We start from the raw sequence: 23404 nt of genomic DNA, 5'->3' as shown, positions 1-23404 counted from the left end.
AAAATCAGAATAGTCCACTCAAAGCCTATGCAACTTAAACCAGTAACTGAGGAGAAGAGTTGAGCGTTTTGGGCAGGTAGCCACAGGGAATATTAAACCACATGCACGGACACAGTCAAAATGCTGGAGGGTCTGGTGGGTGTTGAGATGATATAGATAGAACTCTGCAATGCAGGGCCTACCATTCAGGCGGCTAGGAGGCAACGCACTCTGTCATGAACTGAAACCACCAAGGAGGGAGTGCATTTCCCAAGGCAGAACAGTACTCTAACAATATTCTGAAAATGAAGCTTGAAGAGGCTTCTGCTGTCACAGCAGTAGGTGAGCCTAGGCCTTTTCTGCAGCCTGCCAAAGATCCTAATTTAGCTCTCACTATTCTAATTCCCCTTGCCTTGGAAGAACAAAACAAAAACCACATATAAACCAGTGAGACTTGAAAACTATACTGACATCGTTCTATCTACCTCTTGTGTATGGGCAAATCTGTACTACAGAAATGTGTTTTACTGCAAGATAAGCTGTAGAACTTCTAGGTGAAATTAAGCAGACAGAATGAGAAAGGTCTGAAGCCAGACTGCCTTAAGCCTTTAAATTGCTTTTTCAGCCTCTGAGTGTCCCCCAACAACTGAATCCGTGAAGCCTGTCTTCCCTTCCTGTCTATGACAATGCCACCCCCACCCACCCCTGCCACACTCTTTCACAGGTTGTGCTCTTTTACTGCCTTCTAAAATACTGCTAGTCCCTGTCTTTACTTTCGGGTCCAATTTTCTTCACTCCCTGGAACACCGGATCATGCCCAAGCTTCAACAACCACCCAGGTGGGCTGACAAATCCTAAATCTCTAATCTCTCCCTTAGACCTACCAATGAGTATCAGCCTCATTCTTCACCTCAGTCCCAATTTTACTATATGATATACAAGCTTAACTCATAATTTTTCTCCTCTAAACTAATTCCTGATACAGTCATCTCTATCCTGGTCTCTGACAATATAAGCCAATCAATCTTGCCCATCTGAAACTAGGGAATCATTTCTCTAATCCATTAAAGTCATTAAATCAAGCCCATGCTTGGTCACACAGATGTTTAATATTCTTCCTCTTTTCCTGACCAACATGGATTTAAAATTCAGGTGTTCATTAAAGTTTCATACTACTAAGATAGCCTCCCGACTGTTTTCTGCCTCAATACCTACCTTAAATTTCTGTTATGCCACTGGGGTAACCAAAGTAGGACACTTTAGAGAAATATAGAGGGTGCTATTAATCATTATGGCTAGTATACAGGCATTAACTGAATTATAATCTAAACCTGGGATAAATGGGCCCTTTACTTTATGAGCCTTTGCTATTATTGAGTCCTGCTTACCTCTTTAATCATATCTCTTACCACTACTCTTCTCTCATTTTGCACTTCATCCCAATGGAGTAATTTGTAGTTTTCCAAATGGATTACACCCTCTCTTGCCTTTGGACCTTTTCACATACAATATACTATGCCTCAAGCACTATTACTCCATGTCTTTTGGCTAAATTCTTTCACTTCATCAGGTCCTCAGATCAGATATCCCTTCCTATAGGAAGCTTGAGCCAACCTTGGTTCAAGGTTGATTTATGTGTTCTGAGTATGGATTCCCATAGCACTTTATATATATCTCATTTGGGCACCTCAAACTTGCTGCAACTGTCTCTTGTTTATCTGTCTTCTTCAACAGATTGTATACTCTTTGAAGAAAAAAACCAACTTGACTCACATTTATATTACTGGCATCTACATGGTGTCTTATCTATAGTAAACATAAATAATTTTTAAAGAAATGGATAAACAGGTTTTTTACACAATCTCTGAGGGCTTCAAAATCCATCTAAAGAGAAAATCTTGCGACCCTAGCACTTACCGCATTAGATGTTTATGTTTTGTTGAATGACCTCATTTGTAAAGGTGGAACTCATTTATAAAATGCTCTTTAAGACCAAAAAACTTGGTAGTAGAAAAAATAGCCAAAAGAAAAAAATAGAAAAAATGTATATAAATGGAAGGAAAAAAGAAAAAAATGGAAAGACAACAAGAAATGATGCATCAATGAAGCTTAATTAAAACAAATATCAATTGGTTGGTCTTTACAAAGTTCCCACCTATATTAAAAGAAGGCATCTCTCTCTTCTTCAGTTTTTAACAAAAGGGAAAAGGTTTCTTTATATTCTGGTCCCCCAGCCCCACTGAGAGGCCTGTTAACCACAGGTTGAAATTTTGGTATAAGGCATTGTAAATAGCAAGTCTCTCTTCAATTTCAGTAATTGTACTACTAAAAAAAATCTAAGAAGTCTGAATTTTAGGATAAAGACTATTTCTCATTTTCTACCTATGAGATTTACTGATCTTTTTCAGGACATGTTGACTATAAGGCTGTTCAAAGTTTTTAATAGGCAAGTAGAGTTATTTCTCAAGAGTATGTTTTGCATCTATAAATTCATAAAAGAATGCTATTTTATTTCAAAAATTTACTTAACTTTGAATATATAGAATATGAAAAGTATAATTTCCTTTTTGTTTAATGTGCTATGGAATTAGAATGAATGGGGCTATGGGCCCCAAATGTGCATATATAAAATGCTGTGTATAAAAAATAACATTATTCATACATCCAATTCAAGAATTCCTTTGTTATTCTTCATAGGAATTGAAGAAACAACTCTAAAATTTGTGGGGAATAACAGAAGACCCCAAATAGCCAAAGAAATCCTGAGAAAAAAAGGAAAAAAATCAAAGGGGAATCATGCTTCTGGATTTCCAACTATACTAAAAAGCCATGGTAATAAAAACAATACTAGCACAAGAAAAAAGACACATCAACCAATGAAATGGAGCATAGAGCCCAGAATTACATCCTGGCATATACAGTCAACATATTTGACAGGGAAGCCAAGAATACCCAAAGAGGAAAGGAAGTCTCTTTGACAGATGTGCTGGGTTAACTGCAGAAACACATGCAGAACAATGAAACTGAATCCCTATCTCACACCACTCATAAAAATTAACTTGAAATGTATTTAAGACTGAAAAGATCTAATACCACAAAACTCCTAGAATGAAACATAGAGAGAAAATTCATCAACATTGTTCTCAGCAATGACTTGTTTTTTGGACGTGACACCAAATCACAAACAACAAAAGCAAAATATCAAAAAATGGAAGTACATCAAACTCAAATACTTCTGCACATTAGATCTGATAATTAACAAAATGAAAAACAACCTAAATAAAAAAAATATTTCAGGGGGATGGCTGGGTGACACATAAGCATCTGCCTTCTGCTCAGGTCATTATCCCAGGAACCTGGGATGAAGCCCTGCATTGTGCTTCTAGCTCAGCAAGGAAATCTGCTTCTCCCTTTACTCCTCCCCCACTGCTTGTGATCTCTCACTCTCTGCAATAAATAAAATCTTAAAAAATTCAGGAAACCATATATCAAAAAAGGATTAATATCCAAAATATATAAAGGACTCAATAATTAGAAATAAACAATCCAATCAAAAAATGGGCAAATGAACTAAACAGGCATTTTTTCCAAAGAGAACATCAAAATGGCCAACAGACACATGGGAAAATGTTCCACATCATTAGTCAGAAAAATGCAAACCAAAACCACAATGAGCTACCCTGTCACACCAGTCAGAATAACTGTCATCAAGAAGAAATAACAGATGCTGGCAAGGATGTGGTGAAAAATGAACCCTTACACAGCACTGGTGGGAATATAAAGTGGTCCAGCCACTATGGACCAATAAAATAGATCTATATTTATTCCAGCAATTCTATTTCTAGGTAAAATCCCCAAGGAAATGCAAACAGGATTTTGACAATATGTATACCCTCCCACGTCTATCACAGCATTATTCATAATAGATAGCTAAAAGACGGAAACAACCCGTAGGCCCATCAGTGGATAAAAAAGATAGGGTATATATGCACAGTGGAATATTATCCAGCCATGAGAAAGGAAGATATCCTACCATTTGTGATGACATGAATGGACCTTAAGTACATTATGTTAAGCAATATAAGTCAGACAGAGAAAGAGAAGTACCATATGGTATCACTTATATGTAAGGACCTAAAAAAAGTCAAACCTGTAAAAAGCAGGAAGTAAAACAGTGGTTAACAAAAAATGGGAGGTGGGGAGGTGGAGATTAGAGTGATAGTGTATAAGGGTACAAACTTGTAAGTAGTAGTAAATAAGCCATACACATTTAATGCACAGTATAATGAATATGGACAATAACATACTCTGTAACTATCTAATGCAATAGCTATATTAACATATAATGTGTTAAAAGTAGCATGCTGTACACCTTAAATTTACACATTACATGTCAAATTTATTCAATTAAGAAAAGCACTATTCACACACCAGAAAATTTTTCATTTGTTAGTATTTTGTTATATCTCTTGTTTCTTTTAAACACTTGCCATTTTTCAGCTCTCTGTATCTATCTACTGAAAAGTAGTTCATCCCATATATTTATGATATCCATTTAATACTTAGGATTTTCCTTGTATTCCCTTTTATTAATTGGCCTTATCTTTTGAATTCTAATATCTTGACAATATTTTAACTCCTCCACATAAATTAAAATTCTTCTAATATTTTCTACAGTCTCCTTTTCCATATCCCTCCAGCTATTTCTATATGTCCTTGTAGACTGACTTGGAGAGCCCTCTACTGGCCTAATTCTGTGTCAAAAAACATTTTCTTCAGCTTTCAAATACATATTAAGATACATACACTTCTGGTGATGTAATAATTGTATAATTCAAGCTAACCCTTTATTCAGAAAAAAAAACAGTTTAAATAGAGAAACTGCGTGGTTCTATAAAACTGTTATAAAAGCAAATTATACTACTTACATAGTACAGAAATACCACTTTTAAATAACTGTACACTATTGTACCATAGAGCCTTACTATCATGGAATAGAACTAACAGATGAGACTACATTATAATGAGATATCCTGATGTATTAATGAGTAAAGTAAGCAAGCTACAATCTCTGTTAAATGCTTCTGCCTCAAGTAAGTCTGAAAATTAGTTGAGTCTTTAATATTTCCTAAATTTAATATACCAATTCCTTTAATATATAAAAAGAAGTTTGGAAATACAATGGAGGAAAAAAATTCCAATTACAATGATTTTTTTAATTCCAGAAATAAAAAAATTTCCATAAATAAAGTATATACCTCCATGAAGTTATTAGTCCTCACTTTTGATTCCAATAAAATGCCAAGAGCTTTTAATGTTTTGGAAATAAACATTTAGCCAAATATAAAGTCTATATAGAAAAACATATAAAGAAAATTTAAGAAAAATTCTTAGAAAGAATAATAACGGGGAAAGTCACCCTTCCAGCCATATAAATTTTGTTATAAGACCTCCTATACCCTATATGTCTGTGTTCCCATTAGCTGTACTCCCAGTGGCAAAAACAACCCCATTCACATTTCTATTTCTTGCATCTAGACATTGCCTTACCCATACTGAACAAAAATTTTGAAGGAATGAGTAAAAAACATGTTTACCTTTATGGTCTCTCCATTTATATAGTTTGAGATCCATGAAGGTAGGAATTATTATTCACCTTCACGACCTCATAATTTAACACAGTGGATGTTTATTAAGTAGTCTCTTAACTGGGTCCATTAGTGAAGATAGGACTTATTTATAAAACATTCATTAGGATTAGAGGAACTTCATAGAAAATAATGGATATAGGAAAAAAAATAGAATTACACAAATAGAAAATATTATGACAAATTCAGAAAATGTATTTTCAAATCAAATTATAGACAAAAAGCTAATTTCTTTCATGTGTGAGGGCTTATAAAATCAATAAGCAAAAAACAAAAGTATCAATATGAAATGACATTTCACAAAAAAAGAAATATGAATGGGACTTAAATATATAAAAAGAAATTCAACATCACTCAAAAGAAAAACATATTAAAACCATAGGAAGAAAACAAGAAAGTTCTCAAATCAATAGCCTAACTTTGCAACCTAAGGGCTGGAAAGAGAATAAATAAAACCTAATTATCAGAAGGAATGAAATAATAAAGATTCAAACAGAGATAAATGAAATAGAGAATATAAAAACAATGGAGAAAATTAATAAAACCAAAATTTGGTTCTCTGAAAAAAAACAAGATCAACAAAACTTTACCTAGATGGACTAAGGGAAACGGCTCTACTTACTAAAATCAGAAATGAAAATAATGGCATTAACTATCAATTCTACAGAAATAAAAAAGATTATAACAGTACTGTGAACAATTAACTGTATGCCAACAAACTGGATAAACCATATGCAATGGACAAATTCCTAAAAACATAAAACCTAACAAGACTAAATCATGAAGAAACAAAATCTGAGCAGACCTATCTATCAAGAGATTGAATCAGTAATCAAAGATCCCCCCCCAAAAAGCTCTAGTCCTGCACCTGATGGCTTCACTGCTGAATTCTATCAAACATGTAACAAAGAACTAACACCAATCTCTTTCAAACATTGAAAGAGAAGAAACTACACTTCCTAAGTCATTCTGTGAAGCTAGCATTATTCTGACACCAAAGCCAGACAAAGACACTAACTACAGACCAATTATCTTTGATGCAAAAATCCTCAACACAATATTAACAAACTGAATTCAGCAGTATATTAAAAGCATTATAATCTATGACCAAGTAGGATTTATTCCTGGAATGCAAGCATAGCTCAACATGTGAAAACTGATCAATGTAATATACATTAGCAGAATAAAGGAAAAAAATTCACACTCATCTCAATTGATGCTGAAAAGGCATATGACAGAATTTAACATTCTTTTGTGATTAAAACACAAATAACTAGGAACAGAAAGCAAACACCACAATGAAATAAAACTATACAGAAAAAAACCCACAGCAAATATTATACTCAATGGTAAAAGACTGAAAGCTTTTCCTCTAAGATCAGAAACTAGGCAAAGATTCTCATTTTCACTACTTCTATTCAACAGAATACCGAAAGTTATAGCCAGAGCAAATAGGCAAGGAAGAGAAATACAAGCAATCTAAATTGGAAACGAAGACATGAAACCATCTCTGTTCATATGACACAATCTTATATGTAAAAAAATCCTAAAAATTCCACAAAAAGCCTGTTAGAGCTATTAAATGAATTCAACAAAGTATTAGTATACAAAGTCAACACACAAAAATTTGTTGCATTTCTATGCACTCAATGAACAACCTGAAAAGGAAATTATGAAAACAATCCTATTTAACAACAGTACAAAAAGAGTAAAATACTAGGAATTAACCAAGGAGGTAAAAGGCTTGTGTAATAACTACTAAACACTGCTGAAAGAAAACTGAAGACATAAATTAAAAGAACCACATCCCATGTTAATGGATTGGAAAGTTTAATATTGTTAGGATGTTAATACTATTCAAAGTGATCTATAGGTTCAATGCAATCCCTATCAAAATCACATTTTTTTTTCGGAAAGTGAAAAACCCTAAATTTCAAAAACCCTAAAACTCTAAAATTCATATAGAATCTTAAAGGACCACAAATAACTTACACAATCTTTTTTTTTTTTTTTTAATTTATTTATGATAGTCACAGAGAGAGAGAGAGAGGGGCAGAGACATAGGCAGAGGGAGAAGCAGGCTCCATGCACCGGGACCTCGACGAGGGATTCGATCCTGGGTCTCCAGGATCGCACCCTGGGCCAAAGGCAGGTGCCAAATCGCTGTGCCACCCAGGGACCCCTACACAATCTTAAAGAACAAAACTGGGGGACTCACACTTTTGGATTTCAAAACTTAATATAAAAGCCACAGTAAAAAAAATAAAAAAATAAAATAAAAAAAGCCACAGTAATCAAAACAGTGTGGTACTAGATAACAAAAGACATATATATGTAAAAATCATATGATTTTTACCAGGTGCCAAGACCATTCAGTGTGGAAGTCTTTTCAACAAATGATGCTGGGAAAACAGGATTATCCACATGCAAAAGAATGATGCTGAATCCTTATCTGATAACATATGCAGCAATTAATTCAAAACAGATCAAAGACCTGAACATAAGACCTAAAACCATAAAACTCCTAGAAGAAAACATGTGGCAAAAGCTTCATGACAATGAATTTGGCAATGAGTTCTTGGATACTGACACCAAAGGCACAGGCAATAAAAGAGTAAACAAACGACTTGAAAAATTAAAAATTTTGTATGTGAAAAAATGACACCACCAACAGAGAAAATAGTCAATAAACAGAATAGGAAAAAATATTTGCAAATCATATATTTGATAAAGGGTTAATATCTAGAATACATAAGAAAGCTTTAAAAACTCAATAATGACAAAAGCAAACCAATTCAAAAATGGGCAAAAGATGTGAACATTTTCTTAAGAAGATATACAAATAGCCAATAAATCATAAAAGGATGCTCTTATCACTAATCATTAAGGAAATGCAAACCAAAACTACAATGAGATAGATTCCACCTCAAATCCACTGGGGTGGCTACTATCAAAAATCAAAAGTAATAAGGGCTGGTGACAATGTGGAAAAACTAGAACCCTTGTATACTATTGATGGAAATCCAAAATGTTACAGCCACTGTGGAAAAAAGCAGTATGGTGCTTCCTCAAAAAATTAAAAATTCAATTACTATATGATCCAGCAATTCCACTTCTGGATATATACTCTAGAGAATTGAAAGCAGGGTCTGCAGGAGATGTTTATACAACCATATTCAAATAAATATAAAAAGTTCATAGGAGCATTATCCTGCCTTCAGCTCAGGTCATGATCTCAGAGTCCTGAACTGGCCCTGCATTGGGCTCCCCATCCAGCGGGGAGTCTGCTTCTGTTTCTCCCTCTGCCCTTCCCTCCGCTCTTGCTCTCTGTCTCTCAAATAAATAAATAAATAAAATATTTGTTTAATGTGGAAGCAAAGTGTCAACAGATGAATGGATAAAACAAAATGTATACACACATAATGGAATATATCAGCCTTAAAAAAGAAGGACATTCTGACACATGCTACAGCGTGGATGAACCTTGAGGAAACTATGCTAAGTGAAATAAGCCAGTCACAAAAAGACAAATACTGTACAATTTTTAAAAAGATTTTATTTATTTATTCATGATAGACATAGAGAGGGAGAGAGAGGCAGAGACACACAGGCAGAGGGAGAAGCAGGCCCCACGCCGGGAGCCCAACGTGGGACTCGATCCCGGGACCCCAGGATCACACCCTGGGCCAAAGGCAGGCGCCAAACCACTGAGCCACCCAGGGATCCCCTGTACATTTTTTTTTAATGTGAGATAATTAGACTAATCAAAATCAAGAGAATAAAAGTACAACAGCAGTTGCCAAGGGGTTGCAGAGGCAAGTGAGGAGTTATCGTTTAATGGACACAAAGTTTTAGTTTTATAAGACATACAGAGGTATGAAAATGGATGGTGGTGACAGTTGCACAATATTATAAATATATTTGACACCATTAAACTACTCAAAAAGAGTTCAGATGAAAAAAATGGTTAAGATGGTAGATTTTATGTTATACATATTTTACAATATTTTTAATTTTTTTAAAAAATCATGGAGAGAACTCCCCCACCCTACCCTATATACAAATCTACCAGAGAAAGGCAAAAATCTTCACAATCCGATAACACAAAAGCAATTTGATAATATCAATAAAAATTACCAACTCATACACCTGTAAATTTCACCTGAGAATTTAACTTACAAAAATATTTGTATATGAGCAAAACAGTGCTCATAGAAGGTTATTCTTCACATTATTTATAGTAGCCCCAAAGTATAAATAACCCAAAGTCTGATTAGTAGGGACAAGATGAATAAATTATGTTATCTCCATAAAATGGGAAATCAATCAGTTATTAAAGCAGAAGAAAGGAGGCTATCTTTGTAAAGATATAGAAATAATCACTGCATTTTAAAGACTGAAGTAAAGTTGACACATTATATTAGTTTCAGGGGTACACACAGTGATTCAACAAGTCTGTATGTTATGCTATGCTCACCACCAGCGCAGCTGCCATCCGTCATCACACAACACTAATACAGAATCACTGACTACATTCCCTATCCTGTACCTTTGATCTCCCATGAGTTATTCACTCCGTAAGAGGAGAGCTGGACCTCCCCCTCCCCTTCACCCTTTCTGCCCATTCCCCAGGCATCTATCAGTTTGTTCTCTGTATTGATGAGCCTGTTTCTGCTTTTGAATCCTTGTATTTTAAATAATTTTATGTACTATAAAGGAAAAAAGCAAGGTGCTGGGTAATGTATGTATTTTGATACATTTTGTGAAGATACCGGAATAAAACACATTTATATCTGCTAGTGATATATACGTCAATTCTGGAAGGATACACTAGAAACTGATAACAGTAATTTCTGTATGTGTGTGGGGATGGGATGTGAACTGGATGTCTGGAAGACAGTTCTTGGACATCTTTTATTTTACATATATATGAATATGAACTATGTGAATGAATTAAAAATGCATCCTAATCTTACAGCTAATTAGATAATTAACACGTGCTGTATTAATAAAATAACAACTACAAAAATCTCTCTTACCTGCAAACCAGCCACATAAGAATCTTCACAGTTTACATAATGTCCTAACATGGCATGTTGTGCCCGTAATTCATTATCCCTTATCCTCTCGTGTAGGTGAGTAATTTGTTGCTTCTGCCTGCAAAACATAAATTGAGGTGACATTATAAAGAATATGCTTTACTAAGAGACTGTTAAAAACAGAATTTAAACTATTCTAATAATTTGATGTAAAAGTTAAAAGTATTATCAACTTTGACACTCTTAATAGGGAATTTGTTAAAATCACAGAACCTTGGGCAGCCCAGGTGGCTCAGCAGTTTAGTGCCACCTTCAGTCCAGGGCCTGATCCTGGGACGCGGTATCAAGTCCCATGTCAGGCTCCCGGCATGGAGCCTGCTTCTCTCTCTGCCTGTGTCTCTGCCTCTCTCTACCTCTCTCTCTCTCTGTGTGTCTCTCATGAATAAATAAATAAATTTTTTTTAAAAAATTTTTAAATAAAAAAATAAAAATCACAGAAACATGAGTTATATGGAACACAAAATAAGTTTACTCATACTGTTGAGTACTTCTGGCATTTTATAAAATATAATCTTTTTTGTAGATTACTCTTCTTAGGGATCCCTGGGTGGCACAGCGGTTTAGCGCCTGCCTTTGGCCCGGGGCGTGATCCTGGAGATCCGGGATCAAATCCCACATCGGGATCCCGGTGCATGGAGCCTGCTTCTCCCTCTGCCTATGTCTCTGCCTCTCTCTCTCTCTCTCTCTCTCTCTATCATAAATAAATAAAAATTTAAAAAAAATAAAAAGATTACTCTTCTTAGATAATAACAAAGATGTGTTTTGCTTTCTTTCTTGTTACCTGATATAATAAATGTTATGTCCTCAGTTTGGAATGCCTTTACCTTAAAATCCATTATTTTTATTCATACAAATTCTGTTTAACAGTTAAATATCCACTGACACTCTGAGAATCTCATTGTCATGGATGAAAGGTATTCTCATAAATATTGTTTAGCCCAACTGCTGTTCTATCCTACATCTTCTCAACAAAATCCTAGGTTACACAGTCTACACATAACCATCACCAATGATGGAGAATTTGGTGATAAATTTGGATCCTAGGATAGCTCAGACATTTATTTCACCTTAACATAACTTCATGTTGGAAACAGATACCATGAAGTTCAAATCTTTGCTCAGCAGCTCACTGCTTACTTTAATCAAGTTACTTTATTTCTGTGTTTATGTATCCTTTCTACAGTTGACTTAAGCAATGTGGGGGTTACAGGCACTGACCTCTAACTCTCAAGTCACTGTGCACAGTTACTCTTAATGGAACAGTGACTTCTGGGAGATGGGCAACAAATGAGGTGAGCTCTATGACTGCCAGAGCCTACTGCTTCAGGTAAAGAGCTCTCTCTGAGCTGAAAAGACAAAGCTGGGATACTAGAAAAACCAAGACAACTTAGGTTTACAGTGCAGTCACCCTGAATATTCCACTGAGTACTAACAAACACATGAGGAAACTACTTAGCATGCATATGTGGGGAGTGGGGGAGAGATACGTGATGGTCAACCAAAAAGATGACCTCATGTAGGATAGAACAGAGACAGTACCTGGGGCTTGTATTGGCCTAGAATCATGCCTGTTTTCAAATGCTACCGTGGAAAACTTCCTAATTCATAGGGCATCATTTCAGGAATACAAAAATACATGATATCCAAAAAAAGTTAAAATTCATAAAGTCTGGTACTTGATCAAAAATTACTAGTCATGCAAAGAAGTAGGAAAATATAACCTAAGAGGAAAAACCAATAAATTGAAAGTGAACCAGAACTTACACAGATGATAGAATAGACAAAGACACTGTATTGGGTAGTTTAATTATTTTCATATGTTCAAAAAACTAAAACACTGATTATATTAAGACATAGAAAACATACATATTATCCTTAATGGGATTAAAAGCAGGTCACAATATGCAGGAGAAGATTAGGAAATTTGAAGACAGAGCAATAAAAACATGCAATTAGAATCTCTAAAAAAGTGGAAGGAGGGACTGAAGCTTTCAAGCTAGAGAATTTTTTACCCAAGGTAAATTTAAAGCAAAATAAAAACAGTCAGCCTAGAATTCTTCACCCAATGAAAATATCAAAGATAGAAGTGAAACAGATTTTGAAAACTTAAAGGCTGAAAGAATCTATCACAGCAGACTTCAAGTATAAGAAACGATAAAGGAACATCTCCAACCAAAGGAAAACAATATGGAATGAAAACCCGATCTATACAAAAGAAAGAAGAGCACCAAAAATGTTAACTACATGGGCAAATATATTACTGTTCTTACTATGTAAATCTTTAAAAAATTTAACAGATTGTGTAAAGCAAACAAACCAACAAAGGCACAATGTACTGTGGGTTTTATAGTCTTTCTAGAAGTGAAATATATGACAAAATAGCTCACAGACAGGAAGAGGAAACATGGAAGTATATTTTCATAAGATTCTTATGTTGTACATGAAACAGTATAGCACTGCTTCAGGGTAGACCACTGCACTTTAAAGATGTATATTACAAACGCTACAGCAACTACTATAATAACAAACAAAGTGTTATAGCTAATAGCCAACAAAGGATGTAAAGGGAATTATTTTTAAAAAGACTCAACTAATTCAAGAGAAAGAAAGGGGAAACCAAAAACAGATGGGACAATTAGAAAACGCGTAGCAAGAAGGGAGATTTAAACTCGACCATATCAATAATTACAAAATGTAAATGATCTGAAATAACAATTAAAAAGTGAACACTGTCAGAATGGATAAAGAGAAAGATTCAACTATATGCTACTGACCGAAAAAACACACTTTAAATATGATGACATAGTTCTGCAAATCTTAATTCTAAAATCATTTGGGTCTAAAACTGTAATTGCTGACTATATTTCTTCTTTTGTTAAGCAAAATTGACATGTAATACCATGCTAGTTTCAGGTGTATAACAATGACTGTGTATAACATACTGATGTGTATATATTGTGGAATGATCGCCTCAATAAGTCTAGTTAACGCCATCTGATTACATTTCTTGAACACTATTGGTTTATGTAAGTTTTCTATTTCTTTTTTGAGTCAATTGGTATTCTTTTAAAATTCATTTTCTTTTATGTTTTCATATTTATTGATACTAGTTTATGACAATGATTTAAACTTTCTCTATATAATTATATTACTTTTTACTCCTAATATTTTGAGTCTTTCTCTTTTTCCCTTAATTAGGAGAACTAGCAATTTATCCATTTGATTAATTTCTGCTCTTACTTTTAGTATTTCCTTTGTTCTCTTTCATGTTTAACTATTCCTTTAACTGGTCTTCTTAATTTAAACATTTAAGTCACTGTCCTTCCTACTTTCCTTCACTTCTCTTAATAAAAGAAGAAAAAGACATGAGAAATAGTGATAGAATCTAACATATTATATTAGCAGTCCTAGCAGAAACAGAAAGAAATAAAATATTTGAAGAGATGAAGACCAAGAATTTTCCAAGATTGATGAAAAACATGAAACTGGAATCAAGAACTACTTCAATCTCCAAGAATACCAAATATGATGAAAACCACAATAGGCACGTTATAGTAAAACTGCTGAGAACAAATGGAAAAAATGATTAAATCCAAAAAAAATAATAAAGAGTGCATTCAATCTGTCAGTAATAAGACTTGTGGGATGACTTCTTAAGAGAAACCAGAGACAATGGAATAATATCTTGAAAGTGCTGAAAGAAAATAACTGCCAATCAGGAATTATATATCAGCCAAAAATATCTTCTACCAACAAAGGTGATATTCACAGTAGACAAGAGATGAAAACAATCTAAATGTTTATCTACAGATAAATGGATAAAGATATATGACACATAGACACACACAAACAATGGACTATTACTTAGTCTAAAAAAAAACAGAAGAAAATTCTATCATATGCGACCACATGGATGAACCCTAAAGACATTACACTAGGTGCAGTAAGCAGTCATAAAGGGACAAATACTACATGATTCCATTTATATGAAAATTTGATGGGGTTTAGGACATGCCAGCCCAAAATGTGGCATCTTGGCATACTGAATGTTTTAAGCCAAAGGAGTTTAAGAAAATAGCAAAAGCAGAAAGATCGCTCAGACCTCCTCCCCACCCCTGCCCTTCTTCTATAAACAGATGACAAAAATCTCAAGGGGTGTGTGTGTGTGTGTGTGTGTGTGTGTGTGTGCCCTCTCTAAACCCAAAAGAAAGGTGTATCCCCATCTCTGAAGATTAAAGGACACAAAGAAAAATCCGACCAAGCAAGCCTTGCTGAATTTCCCCCAGTTTACAATACAATTACCTCATACTCCTTAACCTATCACATTCCTCCATGACTGTTCATTCTTCAACAAAGCTAGCATAAAATAATCAAATCTGTTACTTTGGGTCTTCACTTCCATATAAAGGCTCCTGAGTCACCTAAAACTTGTATTAAATAAATTTGTATGCTTTTCTACTGTTAATCTGTCTGTGTCAGTTTAATTTCCAGATCCAGCAAAGGAACTCTAAAGAGCTGACTTTTTCTTCCCCTACAATACCAAAAGGGAAAAAAAAAAAGTGATCAAACTTAGAGAAGCAGAAAGTAGAAAATGATGGTCTCCATGGGCTGGAGGGAGTGGAAAACAAGCAGTTCTTACTGAATGGGTACAGAGTTTCAGTCATGCAAATTGCAAAAGTTCTGGAGATCTACTGTAAAAAACTATGCATAAAGCTAAAACTGTCCTGCATACAAGATGTGTTAAAAGGATACATTTCATGTTATGTGATGGTTTTCATCACAATTAAAAAAAATTTAAAAAGGTGAGAGCAGGAGATGCTTCTGGGTACCCACCAAGTCCCAGTCATCCCTTTTGCCTGGGAAGTGAATTAAACAGATGGTGAGATCCTGACCAGAATGAAGACTGCCACTACAACTCAAGAAAGGAATCAGGTCAAATACCTAGTAAATATGACCTCTATAAATCAGAAAACAGGTTTAAAAAAATTAAGTCAAAACTGAAAAATCAAGGAGCTCCTACAGCAACTATGTTACTCAAGGAAATACTGGACCCAGCTAGAACTGCAGTGATCCCGTCCTAGATCCAGGGAGCAAATAAGAGTATGTACAAATTCAATCACTAGCTGAGAAAAATACAAAAATGAAAAAGCACGTATCTTTAGAGACAGGTTTAGAGCAGGTTTCTTTTGAGAGGGTTCCTTTCCTTTTCTAATTAAATTTGGTTTCTGGAAAGTTTCTACTGTGAGTTTTAAAATAATTAATAGCTTTTAAAGCTATTATGGATACTACCACCAAATGAATTATGCTCAATGGCCATCTTAAATAATTTATCAGAAATGATTATCAAAGAGACACCCCGCATTCATTACCATATTAAAAAGAGAGAGGGGCTGAAAAAAAGGTACAGGTGGCTAAAGGTCTGGAATAGGAAGACAAAGACCAATGAGATTTTATTCTTTTAATTTTCCATGCATTTCCTTTTTACCAACCTGTTTCAATAGAGGGCACACAAAAGGAAAAACTTAACAACCATGTGGATATTTATCTCCTATTCCCTTAAGGGATATTATTCACATTTTCGAACTACTTATAGTACTATAAACAAGGGATATAACAGTTTTGAAGAAGCTGTCTCCTCACCCTTAGCTTCCAAAATCAGCTTTCACACATGTTGGGACAATAGTAATATGGCCCTGGGCTTTAATTTTGAAATGTACTTCTAAATACACTCTGTTAGTATTTTTTAATTTGATGGAAAGAGGATGATTGTATTAATTTTTCTTGAACTAGTCAGAATTTTCAATTTCTCCAAACGTGGCCCTGCCAAACAAAGCTAAGTGTATTAGCTTGAAAATACTCCCAATGTATATTAAAAGGATTCTTACGCATTTATCTACGAATCTTAAGGTTTTGTAAATAAGGAAGAATCAATAATAGAGAAAGAGCCTTTGTTCTTGATTCCTGGGAAGGAGACTGAATCCTTGCCATGTGGTGTGGTGTGTTATTCATGAGCCCCTGGAACACATGCATTTACCCTAATGAAGTAACTCATGGCCCCTTGATAATAGCTTTAAGATGGGGACTGTTCACCAGAAAGCCAACCATTTAACTAGAAGGTTGTGAAACTGAGCCAGTGCAACCTCCATGGTTGAGACACAGAGGAGGCTAGAGACTGAGTTTAATCATGTGGCCAGTGATTTGATCAATCATGTCTACACAACGAAACTCCAATAAAAATTCTGGGAACCAGCTAGATTTGTAGGCAGTTGGTTAGAAGTGTGAGTGGCCTGGGGAACCCACCTTCAAACTGGTATCTGAAATTACACAGTTTTTTTAGGGGCTATATGCCCTTAGAGCTGTGGAGTCTGATGCTAACTCAGGGCATGTAGGGTCAGAACTGAATTACAGTACAGTAGGTGGGACTGAAACAGAATACACGTGATTCTTGGAACAACATGAGTTTGAACTGCATAGATTCACTTACGTGCAGATTTTTTTCAATAAATACAGAATACTGTTAAATGTATTTTTCTTCCTTAGGATTTTAATAAGATTTTCTTTTCTCTAGTTTGTTACAGAGTACAATATATCATACATAAAACATACAATACATGGACTGCTTATGTTATCAGTAGGGCTCCAGATCATTAGCATGTTAGTTCTGGGAAATCAATAATTACACATGGATTTTCAACTGTGCAAGAGGTTGAGATCCCTAACCGACACATCGTTCAACAGTCTATTGTGGATTTAGAAATTAATTCTAAAATACTATGTGCCTCGTTATAAGCAATCAAAATAATTTAGATAGAAATGAACTATTAAAACTGTATCTAGGGATCCTTGGGTGGCGCAGCGGTTTAGCGCCTGCATTTGGCCCAGGGCGCGATCCTGGAGACCCAGGATCGAATCCCTCGTCGGGCTCCCGGTGCATGGAGCCTGCTTCTCCCTCTGCCTCTGTCTCTGCCTCTCTCTCTCTCTCTCTTGCTGTGTGACTAACATAAATAAATAAAAATTTAAAAAAAACTATCTAAATGCTCAAATTAGCTGATAAAAATAATCAAATCTCACTTCAATACCTGTGATAGAAAATAACTACTCTTGCATTATGGGGTCCCTCTCAAAGAAAAATGAACAAAATCTCATGTTAACCAATCAAATTTGTAAAGCCAGAGTTTCAATAACTTTAATAACTACAGTATGTACATCTTAGCTTTGCTTTGAGAAATCTGATCATAAATCTTAGCTTATAAAGCAGATGAATTAGAAGGACATTATGAATTCAATAAAAAAGCATCCATACTATACCAAAGAATGCATTACTGATTTTAAAAGCTTACTACTACAATTACAATATGATTTTACTTTCACACACAATTAAATAAATATATATACTGCACACTGCAAGTAATAACAAAATGAGAATTCCCCTCTATACTGCCAGTGTCATTTACTAATCACATTAACTCCCTATGTCATTGCAGAAGGTGTAAGGGTTTCCTCTCTGGATCAGTCTCAAGTGCATTGACTTACTTCTAAATTCTATCTGACCAATCCACCAGCAAAAGCTAACTACAAAGTGCAGACCATTAAACTACCAGTATCAGTAACAGCATGGGTTAACCAGCAACCTTAACCTCTTTGCCATTAAAATGAAGCTTTTTCTCCTGAATGAATGCTGGTGAAGACCTATTATGAGTAATGAAATGTCAAGAAACAGTCTCTTCTGTGAGGGGGTCTGGAGTCTGCTAAGGAGAGACAAGCTCTACAGAAACAACCGTTATTTACAAATCACGTATATGTGGCTACTATTTGCTAATGGCACCCATGCATGAGGCAGTATTAGGGCTTTTACATGCATTCATTCATTAAATCCTCATACTCTAAAACTAGGTATAAGAAGGGCACTGCAGAGGTGAATGAGACTGCATAAAGAACTGCAAAACTGAGAAATCTGAATTATTTTTGGATTATTTCCTTAGTATCTTCTATAGTATAGAAAGTTGGGAAATATATATTTTTAATAGATTATGTTTGTAATTATATGCATTTCTAACTATCATAGATGAATTGTTTGTGGTATTTTCTGAGTTAGGTCCTGTGATTCTTTTATGGCTTGCTGATTTTTAGGTTAAGGGTCAGCCTAAAATCAAAACGGCTTTTTTACTCTGGCTAACTTGTCTATCAAGTCCTTCTCTCCTGCCTCACCAAGGATCAAGCATTAAGCATATACTGTGTGCCAGGCTCTGTTCAAGATGCTGGGAACACAGCAGAGAAGAAAAAGTTCAGATGTTTGTACTCTAGTTTATACTCCAGTAGGTTCTGCTTAATACTGGTAAATTTCTAAGTGAAACCTTTTCAAATTTTGACTATTAAATATATTTAGTGGTTTCAACTCAGATTTAATTTTAAGGCTAAAATGTCTACTACTTTAATCTCAAATAAGCACAAGTTAATAAGCAGTAACTAGCAGTTAAAAAAAAAAAAAAAAGCCTCCTCAAATGATTTCCCCCATCACCATGGTACACAAGTTGACTCCAAAGTATACATAAATTATGTAGAACCAACATACATCCAAAATAATATAATTAATATTAACAATTATTGCTCAAAATAATCAGGAGACTCTATTAAGTATAAAAAAAACTTGTTTTTCAGAGCTTTAGACTCAAAAATGCAAAATTTTTGGACTGTCCCCCCAAATTTCTCAAATGCTTATCTGTAAGTCATTTAATTTAAACATCCCTGATTTTGATAGCTTTTTTGTCTTCAGATCTTTTTTTTTAATTTTTTTTCTTCTTCAGATCTAACATAACATACATTAGTTAAAATATTAGCACTTTAAAGTAGCTTTCCAATTTGATAGTTTCTAAGTTTAAAACACAAAGATACAGTTTATAGCCTTGATAGCTCATTAGCATTGCAGCTAACTTTCTACATGTATAAAAAAGACCAAATGGGTTACTCTAATGTAAATGGGAGCGTGGTAGAAAACAGAAAGACCAACAGACCAGTCCTCAGTTCTCACAAAGGTTCTTAACTGGGGTAGGCTGAGGGAGGGACAGACATGAGACATCAATATATTTGTAAGATTTGATTTCTTAAACTCTAAGTAATGGATACAAAGGTTGTTTTAGTAATCTACATTTTCTGTATGTCTGAAATATTTAGTACTTAAAAAAAAGACTCACCGATCAATTACAATTTCTTTCTGCCTTAGAAGTCCTTCTTTTATTTTCAGCACTGATTCCCACTTACTGAAATCCTGATAGCCAGAAGGTGAATAACTTTGACGAGACGATCCGGACAAAACCTGCACAAATATATTTACACTATTAGTATACTAAAAGTGTCTAAAGGGAATATTTAAGTATCATCTAATATTTTCCCAATAATTCTCATTTTAAAAAGAGAGAATTTTCCCTTTAATTTTTTTAAGACTATCTGAAATCACACTTGTGAATACAACATAACTTGAAGAATTTCAAGGAAGTTCTGAAGTAAAGTACAAGTCTATGAACTGGTGACAACAGAATATTTAATCTGGCTTATTGTAATACTATAAATAAGTTATCTTTATCTTGTGGAGGCTTTCTGGAAATATCTTTATCTTGTGGAAGCTTTCTGGAAATAAGGGATTAACCACTCACTGCCTAAGGAAGAAGGAAATGTACCATAGTTAGACTAGACAAACATCATAGGAAAGGTTTCCACAAGAAAATAAAAATAGTTCCTGTAGTATGCAGGCTTCAAATTGTCATCCATCACATCACACTTACTTATATTAAAATTTCAAAAGCAAAAATATTTTTACAAAATAGTCAACATATTTATACCAAATATGACTTTAACAAAGTATAATCTGGATGGGTGATTACTGGCCTCCAGTGTAAATTACATAATTTAGAAAAAACCTGCTTAGAATTTAAGAAATTTTAAATATTTACAATGAATTCAACACTGATAATAACCAATATGGCAGATTTCTTCAAATTCATATGACTACAACAAACAAAAAAGAAAACCTTAATATACTAGTAGTCATAGATTGAATTGTGTCTTCTCAAAAAGATATGCTGAAGTCTAACCCCCAGGTACCTCAGAATTTAATCTTCTTTGAGAATAGGGTCTTTATACAGATATAGTCAAGTTAAGATGAAGTCATTGAAGTAGACCCTAATCCAAAATGACTGGTGTCCTATGTAAAGAGGAGATTTGAATATAAATATGTGCAGAGGAAGACTATGTAAAGAAATAAAGAAAGAAAACCATCTGAAGATGAAAGCAGAGATGGTATGGTGGTGATGCATCTACACACCGAGCAACACAAAAGACTGCCAGCAAACCACCAGAAACCACTTGAAACAGATTCTTCTTCCTTGCCCTCAGAAGGAACCAACTCAGCCAACATGCTGATTCTGAACTTCTAACTTCCAAAACTGTGAGACAATACATTTTTGCTGTGTAAGCTACCCAGTTGTATCCTTTGTTATGGCAGCTGCAGGAAACTAATACAATTGGTAAACAAGTAGGAACATGAATTTCTTGGCAAGCTAAGTAATCCTACAGAACACTCCAAAGCAACTTTAGGAAGATTCCAATGCGCAGTGATATTTTTATCCTTTGTTTTCCAAGATGCTACTGGTAAGACCTACTTCTGAATAAACTACTAATTTTATGACATCAACTAGTCCTGGATTAATCCTCTAAGATGATTTTCAACTAATACAAGGATAGGATGTTTCAGACAGAAGACAGACAAAACAAGATGAACAGAGTAGGAAAAATAGAAAACAAGAGATAAGAGGGTATATAACTTTACCATAGGGGCAAACAGATTAACACTAAATGACATAGTGTTATAGGGGCAAGTTAGTCAGAAATCCTGTCTCTGAATTTTGTTCTTTCCTTTGCCTACATTACAACCCAGCCTGACATTCAGCCATATGCCCTAGCACAGGTATGTTAGTTGCTATAGTACAAGAATGTTTTTACTGTGGTTGGTAACTACTGATCCCCAAACCTCCTGAAGCTCCTCTCCACTATCCAACAGAGTTCATGGCATTAAAAGGGGCTTTCAACATGCTCCATCCATAAATGGCATCCTTTCTGATTGCTTGGTTCCCTGCACTGCACTAGTCAATCCTCCAAAATTTTCCCATCTCAACACTACCTATCAGCTTATATTTAGTTGGCAGTACAAGGATTTAAACCTCAGCAACCCGACAAAAGAGCATGTGCTCTTAAGCTCCACATTGTTACACTGCTTCTACTATGGCCTAAATAAGGTATTCACAACATTTCATATCACAAGAGCTGAAAAAGATTTTTGAAAGTAACTACTCTTAGGAACTGAGATAGGATTCAGCACCATAAACAATATTGATGATATTATGAAAAAGTCTCTACTTACTGCAAGTCCATGCTACTTAATGACTATCAATTTAGTGGATAAGTGACTTGATGAAATTTATTTTGTCAAGTTATAGCTCAAATAGGAATTCATTAAAATTAGTAAAAGCTAAGCAAAATAAAAGACCATATCAACAATTCCAAAACTCAATATAAGATTTAGAAATTATCAGAATGATTTGGTAAACCATTTGTGATATAATTTACAACACTAAATATTTCATTTATTTGGTGACTAAAAGTGATTATACAGCTCAATATATACTGAGTTATAAATTGATCGATATCCTGGTATCAGTTGAAAAATCTTTTAAATACTGGTTTTTGTATATTGTTCTCATGCCTAACCAAAAAATTTCTCTGGTACCTTAAGGATCTATAGTTTCCTCTTCTAAAGATCTAAAAAAGGTTCTTCCATTTCTGATTACCACACATCATGTGGTAATGACTAATGCCATAATATATGAAGCTATGTTTTACCTCCTGTATCTTGTGCCTATTTCAGTAAGCCAAGCGCCCACAGCTCAAAAAAGTCAACAACAACAACAACAACAACAAAAAGTGCCCAGGCAACAGATGATGATCTTATAAAGAAGACATTAACTATTCTACTCTTTATAAGTCATCTGCTAAAGAATTTCCCCAGGGCTGACAACTTTCTAAGGAGAAGCCTTTTCTTATTTTGAAACACTCACTGGCATCAAGAAAAGACAGAGGAAAGAGAAAGAAAAAAATAGGTTTGCAAGAGAAAAGCAAATAACTATAATACCACTTCGTGTATAGCACTTGAATCATTGGCAGAATGGACTGCTATAGGTACCTGCCAGATACTTCTATGAGTATACATAAAACAAAGTATGAAAATTTATTCTTCTGATTTGTAGCTCCCTTGATCTAAATAAACTCTTTGGGAAACAAAATAAGTCAAAATTGAGCTATGAAACTGAGCAAATAGGAATAAAGAAAACGAAGAAAAGAGAGTCTTCCCCTATAATTAAGATGCAATAATATTTAAAAGGTGCTGAGATAAATATTACAAGTTCCCATTCTAAGAAAAAATTTTTTGCAATCTCATATAGTGACGGATGGTAGCTAGACATAGTGGTGATCATTTCACAGCATATACAAATACTAAGTCATTATGTTATACACCTGAAACTAATATAATGTTAAATGTCAATTATATCTCAGTTTTTTTAAAAAAGGTAATATACAAAGAATTACCAAATCAGCAGTATGATAGTCTTCCTTACTAAACTTCAACCC

At 34.5% G+C, this 23404-nt stretch overlaps 1 protein-coding gene across 3 annotated transcripts in view; it reads right to left on the bottom strand.

The window, feature by feature from the left end:
* Positions 1-23404, bottom strand: part of CEP85L (centrosomal protein 85 like) — a 198408-nt gene that overhangs the window by 47655 nt on the left and 127349 nt on the right. For all 3 annotated transcript variants that reach the window (XM_072765356.1, XM_072765367.1, XM_072765351.1), the window contains 2 exons: positions 19918-20039; positions 10667-10784 (listed from right to left, as the gene is read on the bottom strand). In XM_072765356.1, the coding sequence (XP_072621457.1) occupies positions 10667-10784; positions 19918-20039 (240 nt within the window). The remainder of the gene's footprint in view (positions 1-10666; positions 10785-19917; positions 20040-23404) is intronic.

Source organism: Vulpes vulpes, chromosome 1, assembly GCF_048418805.1.
Source record: "Vulpes vulpes isolate BD-2025 chromosome 1, VulVul3, whole genome shotgun sequence".
Lineage (NCBI taxonomy): Eukaryota > Metazoa > Chordata > Mammalia > Carnivora > Canidae > Vulpes > Vulpes vulpes.
Note: the sequence above shows the minus strand (reverse complement) of the source record. Positions and strands in the feature narration are given on the sequence as shown.